Below are 15510 nucleotides of genomic sequence, written 5' to 3'. Positions count from 1 at the left end.
CAGAGAGAGAGAGAGAGTCTGGCGACGCCGTGGGAAACGTTATTCGGATGCTTGTGTTGTTGAGAGAGACTCGTGGGGTGGTCCGAGCATCATGGTGTGGGGTGGAATTGGTCCTGCACAGAGGGTCGGTCCTGTGGTCTTCCAGAACATCGGTCCAGGGAGAGGCAATGGTCTCACAGCAGCTCGGTACATTGAGACCACACGCCATACCTCATTTGTCACGTCGCCGCAACCACGAGTTTCAGCATGATAACGCCCGTGCCCACAATGCGAGAGCAACAAGAGACTTCCTCCAGCAGAATGGCATCAGAACCATGCATTGGCCTGCCCTCAGTCCCGATTTAAATCCCATTGAGCACTTGTGGGACGAGATTCAAAGACGGTTGAATGACGTCCGACCAAGGCCGACAACTGCAGCTAATTTGCGTCAGGCGTTTCTCAGAGTGTGGGCTCAAGTGCCTGTAGCCTTCATCAACCGCCTCATTCATTCCATGTCATCAATGCAAATGGCGGACACACGAAATACTGACTTGTGATGGCATTTTCTCAGAGACTAGTGTACAGTTGTATTTCACTTTAAGAACATTTGACACTTTAATTTCAACCTTGATGATCAGTTTTGCCAAGTTTCATCTTTTTAATATCTCTCAAAGTATGTTGACAGTGTTTGGACAAATAAGGTCTTTCATATATCTATCCATCGTGACGTTTCTTTTGCGGTTCAGTATATAAAACTCAACATTAATACCGAATATGCTTTGTTGGAGCATATTCCACATTTAATACAAACTTACAGAAGTTAGAATGGAATTTGTACATCACTGGTAGAAGTCAAAGTCGTTAGGGAGATTGAATCCCCGGGTCGCTGTTGCTGACATGTCCACTAGCTTGTACAATTGGCCTTGAATGCCAATCCCAAACACTGAACCCCATCCGTGAAGATCCGGGGTAGCATAGGTCTTCAGCAGCCCATGCTTGCCCTAAGAGCCGACCATGTTTGTCGCAAGAAGCGCCTAACGGGATCGGGTGGTCAGGCTCCCTGACTTGGTTGGTGCATGTCATCGTATCCGAATTGCGTCGATCGATGCTCATGATGCAAAGCACTGGATTGTCTGATCCAGACTTGATTATTTACAGACCGCCGTCATATAGATGGATTATTGTTGAGTGCGGCGTTAAACAACAAACAAACACAACCCGACAACCAAATAATAATCACTGGTCTGTCTTATGCGTACTCGCGTGATTCACCATATAGTTAACGACAAATGACGTGGGTGGGTTCTACCTTTCTCCCAACATTTTGATGACACAATTTAAATAATGTACCAATGTGTGTGGCATAGCCACTTCTTTCAACTAGGGTTGAATGCCCAGTCGGAAATGGTATCGGAGTAGAAGAAGTAGTAGTAGTGGCAGTAGTAGTAGTGGTAGAAGAAGTAGTGGCAGTATTAGTAGTAGTAGTGGTGGCAGTAGTAGTAGTAGTAGTTGTGGCAGTAGTAGGATTAGTAGTAGTAGTATAGTAGTTGTAGTGGCAGTAGCAGTAGTAGTTGTGGCAGTAGTAGTAGTTGTGGCAGTAGCTGTAGTAGTTGTAGTAGTAGTAGTATAGCAGTTGTAGTGGCAGTAGTAGCAGTTGTAGTGGCAGTAGTAGCAGTTGTAGTGGCAGTAGTAGTAGTAGGATTAGTAGTTGTAGTAGTAGTAGTTGTAGTAGAAGTAGTAGTAGTAGTAGTAGTACTAGTAGTAGTACTAGTAGTAGTTGCAACAGCAGCAGAGAGCTTGGGTCTGTTAGCGCTCAGTGGGTGTCAGTGTTCGTTATGTAGAGTTGTGAGCTTGGACAAATGTCCGATGCCACTTCTTCCAAATGACATTGAACGCCCAGTGGCCAATGATATCGATAAAAGCGATATGAAACCACTTACTCACTCACTCTTCCAATGGGCTAAAAGGATGTTTTCATTCTAGTGACATCGATGCAAGTCAATGAAAATGGTTTCAGCTTGCGACTTGTTCTGAGATGTTTAGAATAATACCATCAGACTGTTGTATGACATCCGGGATATTGTCACGTGACCAACAGGGGATCGTTTTCCGTCGAATCTGTTTCCGTTTCTCTGTTTTCAGTATTCTGCAAAAAGAATAAAAAACAATTTCGTCTTTTTTTACTTTTTGTTCTTACCTTACCAACAACATGCTAGCTTAATTGTTTTCCCCCCGAAGTTCTACCACATACGTGAAAGCCGATATTAAGGCTAATACTGTTTACATCTGAGGAAACTACCAATAGGTTTTATCCGCTCCTAATCAAATATAGCATGCAATGTGTTGTCACTGACATGGCAGAGAATCTATTGACATGAACCGTAAACAAAGTCACGGCTTGTCCAAAGTGAACTGGTGATCACAATACAGAACGTAAAACATACTGTGCTGAAAGACGAATATTATCATATTAGTGCCTACGACAGAAAAAAACAACAAATCAATTATGCATATTCCCTATTATAATTTGTTTCGTAGCATTTGATCACGATATATGTTTCTGCTAATGCTCAAGAAGGTATAAGCCTCAAAGCTAAAACCACATGGAATCAATATATTAACAATAACAAAATCGGTCCACGGAGGATTCAAAACGGAAAGAAGAGGGGTCAACTGACGGTCTCAGTAATTTTGATATTGTATATCAGTCTTGTTGTTCATCAATTCTAAAAATCAATGCTTGACTCTAGTGATTGTTTTATAGTGAGTGAGAAAAAACGCAAAAGTGGGACTCTGCTACCGAAGCACTCACCGTGGGGAAAGGCTTAATGAGTGAGTGAGTGAGTTGTGTTTAACGCCGCTTTTAACAGTATCCAAGTTATATCACGGCGTGTCAGCTTAATGTGGTAGGAAAGCCCGACGTGGCACAGGTCTCGGACGTTTACCACTTCGGTGAAACCCACGAGCACAGGTATGGTGCTGACAAACCTACTATCATAAACGGGACGAACCGGGAATCGAACCCACGATCAGTTATCTGGAGTGTCCAAGGAACGCAATTCTGCACAGTAAATTGTGACGCCTTAGACGATACTCATTACAGTGTGTGGCCCAGATTGCAAATGTTGAGTGAATGAGTTGAGTTTCTAACAGCATCCATGTCATATCACGGCGTGCCTGCTTAATGTGTGAGGAAAGCCCGAAGTGATGCAGGTCTCGGACGTTTACCACGATATGGTGCTGACAAACCTCAAACATAAACCGCAGCGAAACGGGATTCGAACTCACAATCATAGGTTTCTTGTGTGCCCTACACAGCCAATTGCGGCCCCTTAGACGACTCGGCCACCTGTGCCTCCCGACTGCAAATGGTCGGCAGACCATGGAAATATATAGTCTCCCTTTAAGAACAACCTCGAGCTCGAAGTTTAGAGTTCCTCACCTTTTTCTGACGTTTCCGTCTACGCAGTGTATAGAAGACGGCGATGACGGCCACCACAGCCCCAACACACGGTAGCAGATAGTGGAGCACGGACACTGCCTGGACAACCTCGACCAACTCCGTCCGCAGCTGACCAGCCAGGTCATCTGTTATTACAGTGCTCTGGAAGCAAATCGAAAAAAATATTTGCAGGTCTGTTTATAATGAAACTTCGCTAACCCGAACACCATTGAGTCAATATACCCTCACGATGACACGCATCAACCAAGTCAGCGAGCCTGACCACCCTTTTACGACAAGCATAGTCGCCTTTTACGGCAAGCACGGGTTGCTGAAGACCTATTCTACCAAGGATCTTCACGGGTCAGATCCGTATGGACACGATTGTCCTGTATCGCTTGTCTCGAACTACGGATTGCTCGATATATTTGGCTATATGCCTTCGGGTTTATTCATGTTATCTTTTATCAGGAGACCATGTGATCTTTACGATGAGGGGACACGGGTGGCCCAATAGTCTAAGGCATCACAATTAACTGTGCAGAGTTGCGGCCCTTGGGCACGCCAGATACCCGTGAGTTCAAATCCCGGTTCGCCTGTTCGTCAGCACCATACCCATGCTTGTGGGTTTCACCAAAGTGGTAAACGTCTGACCTGCATCACTTCGGGCTTTCCTCCCACCATGAAGCTGACACGCCACGATATAACTTGAATACTGTTCAAAGTGGCGGTAAACCCAACTCACTCACTCACTCTTTACGATAAGAACAGCATTTCAGTTGCATGTAGATCACGGTGTAGCTGCTTCATGCCGAAGTGATGCAAGTCTGAGAAGTATAAGAATTTGATGACAACCAAATAGCGCAGAAATGGTGCTACCAAAGAACAAACTGACAAGTGAACCCACTGTCATAGGATCCTTACACGCCAAAGGGAAGCGACTCTGCCAGGGGACTGACGACCGGTCAAACGTGCCTCTCGCGACGTGAGAACAACATTTGACAACAATGGTGCAGTGTAAAGGAATAATGGGAAAAGATTGGTGGCTGAACAGTGTCGTTTAGGATGACAGAGTATTTTTGTATAACAACCCTACATTTATTTAGATAATCTAAGTATCCCGTACCTCATTAAACCACAGTATTGGGTGAAAGTACGTCCTCGTGTGCTTCAGCTGTCTGCAAAATAAAAGTAATGTTACCATTACTGACTTGTACGTGTGGTCGAAATCTCTTTTATGTATAAATACATGTATTAAGTTACTGCAGTAATAGTAGTGTGTTTGTTTGTGTGTTTGTTTGTTAGTTGTTTAACGCCGCACTCGGCAATATTCAAGCTATTTGACGGCGGTTTGTAAATAATCGAGTCTGGATTAGATAATCCAGTGATTGACACAATGAGCATCGATCCACGCAATTGGGATTCGGTGACATGCATTAACCAAGTCAGCGAAGTAGTAATTATGGTAGTAGTAGATTTGATAAATTTATTTATCCTCGTATTTACGGAGTAAAGTTGTAGAGTTTCGAAAGGCTGGTCGATTAAGGAAGTATGAAAAGTCAAAAGGAAAGGTCCTTGATATTCTCTCAACATACAAGTATCTGGGTGTTAATCTTGCTAGCTCAGGGTCAGAGACTTTTACAACAGCAGGCATGGGAAGTTGTGCTTATATTAAAATAGAGGTACAGCAAACTACGGTTATAACGAACACGCTTATAACGAACTGACGGATGTAACGCACTAACTTTTTAGTCCCGACTATTTGCTGTAGTTATGGTGTATATAAGCTTATAACGAACTACGGTTATAACGAACTAAAAATAGTAGTTCCCTTGAGTTCGTTATAACCGTAGTTTACTGTATCTTTCACTTTCATAAGTTTCCATTAAAGGTTGTGTTGATCTTCGACGTAAAGGTATTACCGCTCCTCTTGTACGGATCCGAGATCTGTGGTTTTCATTCTTCACCAGATATTGTGAATATTCATGATACATTCTATAAACTTGTTTTACACATTAGGCCGTCTGGTCCTAATATTGTGGCAAGGGGTGAATTGGGAAGATTTTCTCTGAAGGTTATCAGAATGTGAAAATAATTAAATATCGGTTACGTCTGTTGTCTCAAAATGATAATAATTGTTTAAAACATGTTTAATTATATCAGTATCGTCCTGCTGAGAAGGGGCGGTCGGGTAGCCTAGTGGTTAGAGCGTTCGATCGTCACGCCGAAGACCCGGGTTCGATTCTCGACATGGGTACAATGTGTGAAGCCCATTTCTGGTGTCCCCCGCCGTGATATTGCTGGAATATTGTTAAAAGCGGCGTTAAACCATACTCACTCACTCACTCCTGCTGAGAAAGGTTTGGATTGTTAGGCATATAGAGTTAACTATTGTTTGGCTATGGTTATGGTGATATTTGGCATTGTCAGAGTGTCGTATGTGATGAGATGTTTTTATCAGAATTAAATTTATTAAAATGTATAGATATAGACAATCAGTTGTATCAATAGTCGCCTTGTAGATATACTAGTTTGGATTCTTATTGATCACTTAAGATCAATACAGGGCTTGAAAGTTATTTATCGGTCGTTAATATTCCTTCGTTCAGACTAAGTGTGACACAGTTTCGATGTTCAGGTAATGATCTCATGATATCACAGGGCCGCCTCCGTGGTCTTGTGGTAGAGCGTCCGCCTGGAGAGCGGAAGGTCCGGGGTTCGATCCCCGGCCGCGTCATACCAAAAGACGTTAAAAGATGGTACTTGTTGTTACCCTGTCTGGCGCTCGGAATTAAGGGGCTAAAACAAGGACTGGTCGGCTCGGAGTCAGTATACTGTGTCTGAGTGGGGTATTCATGTTAAACTGCGGCATGGTATCTCAGTGAGCTAGCATTATAAATCGGCATCAGTACAAGCAGCCACACACACGTGCATGCACGTCGCTATATAAGTGCAATAATCTTGGACGCGACGTTAAACCCAATTTCAACTCACCTCACCTCATGATATCACAAGAAAGAAATTTACGTATTCCAAGATGTGACGATTATGTCTACTTTGTATAACCCCTGTTGGGGAATCCGAGTATTATGTTTGTCTTGCTTGCACATTTTATGATGATCTTAGGCAACACACTTTACCTAAATAGTATTGTCAGTATCCATCAGAAAGTAGATGGAAACAACTGTTTAGTTCTGTTCGTGACACAACTGTTAATGCCTTGGCGAAATGTATTTTCTAAGATGTAAAGAAAGAAAACTGATATCTAAAATCCCTGATGCTGTACTATAGTACACTGACGCTGTACCATAGTACTGTACGTGTGGCGAACGCCGTTTTGAAACCGTTTGTGCTTTCACTGTCAAAAGGGACCTATTTACTTAATAACGCATTCATGCATTCGTGTGGTAGAAGTAGTTGTTGTATAAGTAATAGTAGTAGTATGTGTGTATATGTGCGATGAGATACGAAATGATGATCATCTGAAAAAATAACAGTGATATCTTTTTTGAGTGAAATTACACTTAATTCTACCTTAAGTCTGTCCAAATGACGCTATGGTTTTAGTCACACAAGGAATTACAAATATCCTATTTGTATTAATTGTTAAATAAAATTGTATTTATAAAGAAATACTCATATTTTTTAAAAGATCAATCCCCACTCACCTTATACTGGAAAAATTCGAAACAAACACTCCTATCTGGAGTCTCATTGCGACCTCCATGGGTACTCCGGACGTCTAGACAATAGAAATGAAACAAACTTAAACATGAATACTAAGAAGACTGTCGAACCCCGTTGTCTCGAACTCCTGGGGACCAGAAACGAAGTTCGACACACCCGACTCGACCTTATTATTATGTATAGTGAAAACATCGGGGTTTGTCAGAATAGATGCGATTAAGGACTCAAACAGACCAGTACTATTTCCGTAATAATCTATGCAATTTACAAAGCAAACAGTTTTACATTTGTGTTATCCAGTATAAAACATACCGGTTCCAAATCCAGAAAAGATGCATGATGCTGTGGATCAGGATGGAGGCCGTTGACCCCGTTTATAACTTCCGGGTCACCGCCAAGAAAATGAGGATATGACATGATAGCTGATGATGCTGTGTGTAGATAGAAAATATTTCAACAAAATAAATAAAACAGAAAGAATATATCATCCAACTGGGGTACGAGAGGTCCAACCGTGTAAGGCGTCATGAAGAGTTTCGCTGATTAGGCTTGCAAGATCCTATAATCGTTGGTTCGCATCCCGGGTCGCCCCGATTGATTTGATTTGTCTGCACCATACATGTGATGGTCTCTGTTACCAAAGAGGCAAATATCCAAGACCTATGTCACTTTCCTTTCTCTCACATTAAGCTGACACTCCGTGCGTCGCTATTGGCTGAAATAGTGCCGATGCTACGTTAAATTTGAACTCACTGCCTGACTGACACGCCGTGTATATAAAAGGTGACAACGCCCTCTTCATAGTCATAAATCTCTACACAAAGCAGTTCATTGTACATGACTGAAACACTGAAGTGGCGTTAAAATATTGTGTGAACTAAATATTGTGTTTCGCTCTTACTGACGACGTATGTCTGTTTTCATCAAACCCTTACCCTCTCTACAGCCGCTAACGTTGAGCACCCCTGAGGGCATACAGTAGTCGGCGTTGGGGGTGCAGAAGCCCACGTTGTCGGGGTTGACGCTGCCGCTCTCCAACATGGAGGCGGGGAGGAGGTACCTGTAGGTATCGATATCCTTCACAATGTTCTCTCGATCAAAGTCCATGTACAATGTCCTGAAACAGTTCGAACCCATCATCGATTGTCTAGGGCATTATATCTCAGTTCATATGATAAAAACACACGAGAGATGACTTCAACTTTCCGACAGTCATCAAAATGTTTTATGTCATTTTTATGTGGATGACATTGCCAAATTAGACGCATCAATGACAAAATGATTTCTGGTGCATTTTTGCATTTTGACTTGGGCCATAATAGGTTCCTGTGGACTTTTGTCAGGCGCAGGCGCATTGACTTGCCTTTGCATGCGTTTGTCTCTGAGCAACAGGTAGGGCAGGGTAGGCTTACTTTTTCACTATGATATAGTCGGAATGTTCAAATGACTCTCGGAGATATATTATTATTATTATTATTATTATTATTATTATTATTATTATTATTATCATGTAAAGAGTTTTTGTAAATATATGCATATATATATGTGTATGTATCTAGGTTACATTAATAACACACATCTGATCCGTTCGTAAGTTTTGGTTTAAGATCACTTGAAACGTTACTAACATGTCGTGTAAGCTTATTGGGAGGAAATCCCAATGTGATTACGGAAAGGGTTTTGTGGCTTATATTTGAAAAATAGCGATAAATTAATTAAAAAAACATTTCCAAAAGATATCCCTAAGGTTGTTCGTCTTGTGGGAGTCATACTCCACCCCTATCCAATGTCCATACATCATTCCTAGCCAGCATCAATCGCCTTGTTCAGACGAGCATTCGTTTTATATTTCCAAATGGTTATTGTTTTACATGGCCTATGTCAGCGTTATAACGAGTCAGGAAGGTAACCACTGTAACACCCACCTGCATGCGTTAGGAGAGTAGAAAAAGAGAGGCTTGTGTTTGTCAAGGAAAGGCGGGAAGAAAGTACCGTCTGCGAAATAATGATAAACGTGATTATGATTTAACACCGTGTTTATAAATTCTCAATATTGCAGAAATATAACGACTGGGAACAGACAGAATTTGTCCCACGCAATATTACAGCAATATAACGACTGGGAACAGACAGAATAGGTCCAATGCAATATAACATCAATATAACGACTGGGGACAGACAGAATAAGTCCCACGCAATATTACAGCAATAAAACCGCTGGGAACAGACAGGATAGGTCCAATGCAATATTACAGCAATATAACGACTGGGAACCGGCAGAATAGGTCCCACGCGATATTACAGCAACATAACGACTGAGAACAGACAGAATAGATCCCACGCAATATTACAGCAACATAACGACTGGGAACAGACAGGATAGGTCCCACGCAATATTACAGCAATATAACGAGTGGGAACAGAAAGAATAGGTCCAATGCAATATTAAATCAATATAACGACTGGGAACAGACAGAATAGGTCCCACGCAATATTACAGCAATAAAACCGCTGGGAACAGACAGAATAGGTCCCACGCAATATTACAGTAATATAACCGCTGGGAACAGACAGAATAGGTCCCACGCAATATTACAGCAATATAACGACTGGGAACAGACAGAATAGGTCCCACGCAATATTACAGCAATATAACCGCTGGGAACAGACAGAATAGGTTCCACGCAATATTACATCAATATAACGACTGGGAACAGACAGGATAGGTCCCACGCAATATTACAGCAATATAATGACTGGGAACAGACAGAATAGGTCCCACGCAATATTAGAGCAATATAACGACTGGGAACAGACAGAATAGGTCCCACGCAATATTACAGCAATAAAACCGCTGGGAACAGACAGAATAGGTCCCACGCAATATTACAGTAATATACCCGCTGGGAACAGACAGAATAGGTCCCACGCAATATTACAGCAATATAACGACTGGGAACAGACAGAATAGGTCCCACGCAATATTACAGCAATATAACCGCTGGGAACAGACAGAAAAGGTTCCACGCAATATTACATCAATATAACGACTGGGAACAGACAGGATAGGTCCCACGCAATATTACAGCAATATAACGACTGGGAACAGACAGAATAGGTCCCACGCAATATTACAGCAACATAACGACTGGGAACAGACAGAATAGGTCCCACGCAATATTACAGCAATATAACCGCTGGGAACAGACAGAATAGGTCCCACGCAATATTACAGCAATATAACCGCTGGGAACAGACAGAATAGGTCCCACGCAATATTACAGCAATATAACGACTGGGAACAGACAGAATAGGTCCCACGCAATATTACAGCAATATAACGACTGGGAACAGACAGGATAGGTCCCACGTAATATGACAGCAATATAACGACTGGGAACAGACAGAATAGGTCCAATGCAATATTACAGCAATATAACGACTGGGAACAGACAGAATAGGTCCCACGCAATATTACAGCAATAAAACCGCTGGGAACAGACAGGATAGGTCCCACGCAATATTACAGCAATAAAACCGCTGGGAACAGACAGGATAGGTCCAATGCAATATTACATCAATATAACGACTGGGAACAGACAGAATAGGTCCAATGCAATATTACATCAATATAACGACTGGGGACAGACAGAATAGGTTCCACGCAATATTACAGCAATATAACCGCTGGGAACAGACAGAATAGGTCCCACGCGATATTACAGCATTATAACGACTGGGAACAGACAGAATAGGTCCAATGAAATATTACATCATTCTAACGACTGGGAACAGACAGAATAGGTCCCACGCAATATTACAGCAATATAATCGCTGGGAACAGACAGAATAGGTTCCACGCAATATTACAGCAATATAACGACTGGGAACAGACAGGATAGGTCCCACGCAATATTACAGCAATATTACCGCTTGGAACAGAAAGAATAGGTCCCACGCAATATTACAGCAATATAACGACTGGGAACAGACAGAATAGGTCCTGCGCGATATTAAAGCAATAAAACCGCTGGGAACAGACATGATAGGTCCCACGCAATATTACAGCAATATAACGACTGGGAACAGATGTGATAGGTCCAATGCAATATTACAGCAATATAACGACTGGGAACAGACAGGATAGGTCCCATGCAATATTACAGCAATATAACGACTGGGAACAGACAGAATAGGTCCCACGCAATATTACAGCAATATAACGACTTGGAACAGACAGAATAGGTCTCACGCGATATTACAGCAATATAACGACTGGGAACAGACAGAATAGGTCCCACGCAATATTACAGCAATATAACGACTGGGAACAGACAGAATAGGTTCCACGCAATATTACAGTAATATAACGACTGGGAACAGACAGAATAGGTCCCACGCGATATTACAGCAACATAACGACTAGGAACAGACAGAATAGGTCCCACGCAATATTACAGCAATATAAACGACTGGGAACAGACAGAATAGGTCCCACGCAATATTACAGCAACATAACGACTTGGAACAGACAGAATAGGTCCCACGCAATATTACAGCAATATAACGACTGGGAACAGACAGAATATGTCCCACGCAATATTACAGCAATATAACGACTGGGAACAGACAGAATAGGTCCCACGCAATATTACAGCAATATAACGACTGGGAACAGACAGAATAGGTCCTACGCAATATTACAGCAACATAACGACTTGGAACAGGCAGAATAGGTCCCACGCGATATTTCAGCAATGTACCATGCTGAGAACAGACAGAATAGGTCCCACGCGATATTACAGCAATATACCCGCTGGGAACAGACAGAATAGGTCCCATGCAATATTACAGCAATACAAGGACTGGAAACAGACAGAATAGGTCCTACGCAATATGTCCATGTGGGGAAAACCTTTACTGCGACGATCGAACGCTAACCCAAATGCCACATGTAAACACAGCAACATAGACGCTGCTTTATTTATGGTAGGACACGCAACGCGATATTTACATTGAATGAGTGAGTGACTTGGCTTTACGCCGCTTTGAACAGTAGTTCACTTATATCACGAACAAGAAGGAAAGCCCAATGGGATGCAGGTCCTAGACGTTTACCATTTTGGTGAAATCCACGAGCATGGGCATGGTGTTGGCAAAACAATATCATGGCGAACCGGGGTTCGAACCCCACGATCGTAGATTCTGGCAACACATCTTATGCCACACTTACCCGTTCCATTTAACATCCGGGCGTATGGTGTGCTCCAGAAAGGCGCATTCCTGCAACAAAATCATTCAGGTACAGGTGCACTGATAATGAGCAATTATTGTTTAACACCGATTCAGCTGTTCATGAAGATATTGATAAATACTATTTCAATAAAATAGAATACATCAGGTTCAACTGGACTGATAGTTGATTTTTGAATGACTTTTACCTGAGAATCACTTGAAGGAGTGCGTTGCCTCTTATGTTAAATACCTCACAATGGTTAGCCATCGTTACCTCAATTAGAAGCAGTGTGCGATATAGCTGCCTGCCCGCTAGCCAAATAACAGTGACTTTCACACTGGGCTAGTAACATTTCCGTAAAGATGGCACGACTGTTTAGTTGAAAATTCTAATCTATACAATTATATTTCTACTAATCATCAAGTCAGTTAAGCCATCATTTAATGTCAAAGTCAGTTGTCATTTTGTTTTCATTATGTATATAGTATGTCGTAAACCCACGCGGAGTAGTTGTATTTGCGGGGGCACGGGTGGCCCAGTCGTCTAAGGCGCCGCGATTCGCTGTGCAGAGTTGCGTCCCTTAGGCACGCCAGAAACCTATGATTGTGGGTTCGAATCCCGGTTCGCCCCGATTATGTTTCTAGGTTTGTCAGCACCATACCCGTGCTCGTGGGTTTCACCGAAGTGGTAAACGTCTGAGACCTGCATCACTTCGGGCTTTCCTCCCACATTAAGCTGACACGCTGTGATATAACTGGAATACTGTTAAAAGCGGCGTTAAACCCAACTCACTCACTAGTTGTATTTGCTGTACACAGATTATGACTGATACACATGCGTACATGCGTTATTAGAGATGCTAAAGTCTACGAACCGCCACAAACGTCAGATAAACGTAAAGTACCAAGCAGCCAAACATCGCCGCCGTTATTTAGGGTAATGTTCTCAAAACACACAGAATACACCTAGGGTGAAAAAGAAATATGTTGGCTGTAGCCATAAAGTAGGGCAAGTTAAATCTGATAACGGCTTGCAACATTTTTTGTTCAAGCCCTCCTGGCCAGTGAAGCTTGGAGACTAATTCATGAACTGATTAAAAGAATGATTTTTGTTGCCGTATAAAAAGTATAAAATCGCGATTATCATTGTTATACGGTCAACAAACGTCGTTGTGAAGAAATGAAATTAAGTGGTAAAAGTGCAAGTAATATTGTACAAAGATGTTGCTCACGTTAAACCGTTATATGTATCGACTTTGCTTAACCTAGCCAAGTCTTCCGCCCCGGTGTACACTGTAAACTGACCCTGGTCCGATCCGTTCCACTGAAACACGCCCAGGACAATAAACATGTTGAAATCGACTTCAATATCATTTTACGTTTCTGAGGTTATAAAGGTAGAATCCGGTGTGCACACTTTGCGGATTTGAACAGTGTCCACATCGGGTTATATGTCTATAACTTCATAAGCGCAAAAACATATTGAAGTCAAATCTTATAAATAAATACGTCAGTAATAATGACCTCACAGACTGCTTATTTTAACAAACATATTGAAGTCAAATCTTATAAATAAATACGTCAGTAATAATGACTTCACAGACTGCTTATTTTAACAAACATATTGAAGACAAATCTTATAAATAAAAACGTCAGTCATACTGACTTCACAGACTACTTATTTTAACACATATAAAACTGTAGACAGCAATACGAAAACAGTGACATCGTTCAGGGCAATAAAAAGGTTAACAGGCCGACCATTAGATATTTTGGAGGGGGACCTGAGATTTTGCATGGAGATCAGATATTTTTTCAGCTACAGCTGCAAACCAGATATTTTTTAAACTAAAACTAGGAGCCTGAAGAAAAACACATTGCAACGATGTAATTTTGTGACAGATAGTGATTTCTTGAACAGTCTGAAGCATAATTATTTTTTTCAAGATATTTCTCGGACAATATATGTTTTCGCTAGATCCAAGGACACGCACGCACGCACGCACGCACGCACGCACGCACGCACGCACGCACGCACGCACACACACACACACACACACACACACACACACACACACACACGCACGAATGTCAAATGGGTGGTCCCTAAAGTTTTACTTATACATTCAACAGGGAATATCCAGAGTATAAAACAATTTGGCTATAGTGGGAATATTTTTGAATGAAGAAATGCAAAAAGTCTTTATAAGTTAGTGACATTTTCGCATTTTCGCAATAAGGACTATTAGCAAAAGAAATGTTATTATACTAATAAATAATACAAGCTAAAACGCAAGGGCGTGATAATGCGGGATTATGGCCAAACATGATGGTTTCAAGTTCCTGCGTTCTTTTTGTTTTCCTCAAAATTCGCGGGATTGCGAAAATTCGAAAATGCTGATTGGGCATACGCGAATAAGGCCAGAGGGGTCATAAGGGGTCATAAGGCCAGAGGGGTCATAAGGCCAGAGGGGTCATAAGGCCAGAGGGGTCATAAGGCCAAAGGGATCATAAGGGGTCGTAAGGCCAGAGGGGTCATAAGGCCAGAGGGATCATAAGGGGTCATAAGGCCAGAGGGATCATAAGGGGTCGTAAGGCCAAAGGTGTCATAAGGCCAGAGGGGTCATAAGGTGTCATAAGGCCAGAGCGATCATAAGGGGTCATAAGGCCAGAGGGGTCATAAGGGGTCATAAGGCCAGAAGGATCATAAGGGGTCATAAGGCCAGAGGGGTCATAAAGGGTCGTAAGGCCAGAGGGGTCGTAAGGCCAGAGGGGTCATAAGGGGTCGTAAGGCCAGAGGGGTCATAAGGGGTCATAAGGCCAGAGGGGTCACTATCAAACACTTGCTTTGTAAAAGAAGCCAAAATGGTCATCAAGAGTATAGCTGAGGTTGAATGCGCCGAGGATGTCGTCCTTGATGATCTTCAAGAGCGGGTCCTCGTACCCCCACACCATATCCCACACTGTGTACTTCTCGTATAGGTTGCCCCCCAGGGCTTCAAGCAAAAGGTTGGTGATCTCTTTAACGACAGGGTACTCGAACCGGGTCATGTATGCTGCACCCTGGTGAACATGACATTTGTTTAAGCATCAAACATTTCATTCTCATAATGAATCACAAAATTATATTTTAGTTGAGATTCCGGGTTAGAATTGGTGCCCTGAAA

At 42.2% G+C, this 15510-nt stretch overlaps 1 protein-coding gene across 2 annotated transcripts in view; it reads right to left on the bottom strand.

Moving 5' to 3' along the window:
• Window positions 1–1956: 1956 nt before the first annotated feature.
• Window positions 1957–15510, bottom strand: part of LOC124145997 (scavenger receptor class B member 1-like) — a 33834-nt gene continuing 20280 nt past the window's right edge. For both annotated transcript variants that reach the window (XM_046516006.2, XM_048387861.1), the window contains exons 5-14: window positions 15191–15406; window positions 13576–13667; window positions 12342–12391; window positions 9034–9103; window positions 8044–8225; window positions 7421–7539; window positions 7090–7163; window positions 4548–4599; window positions 3422–3583; window positions 1957–2125 (exon numbers count right to left, since the gene is read on the bottom strand). In XM_046516006.2, the coding sequence (XP_046371962.2) occupies window positions 2063–2125; window positions 3422–3583; window positions 4548–4599; window positions 7090–7163; window positions 7421–7539; window positions 8044–8225; window positions 9034–9103; window positions 12342–12391; window positions 13576–13667; window positions 15191–15406 (1080 nt within the window). In that variant the 3' untranslated portion in view covers window positions 1957–2062. The remainder of the gene's footprint in view (window positions 2126–3421; window positions 3584–4547; window positions 4600–7089; window positions 7164–7420; window positions 7540–8043; window positions 8226–9033; window positions 9104–12341; window positions 12392–13575; window positions 13668–15190; window positions 15407–15510) is intronic.

Source organism: Haliotis rufescens, unplaced genomic scaffold (assembly GCF_023055435.1).
Source record: "Haliotis rufescens isolate VD_foot unplaced genomic scaffold, xgHalRufe1.0.p SCAF_7, whole genome shotgun sequence".
NCBI classification, from domain to species: Eukaryota; Metazoa; Mollusca; class Gastropoda; order Lepetellida; family Haliotidae; genus Haliotis; species Haliotis rufescens.
This window is presented reverse-complemented; position numbering and strand designations above follow the sequence as displayed.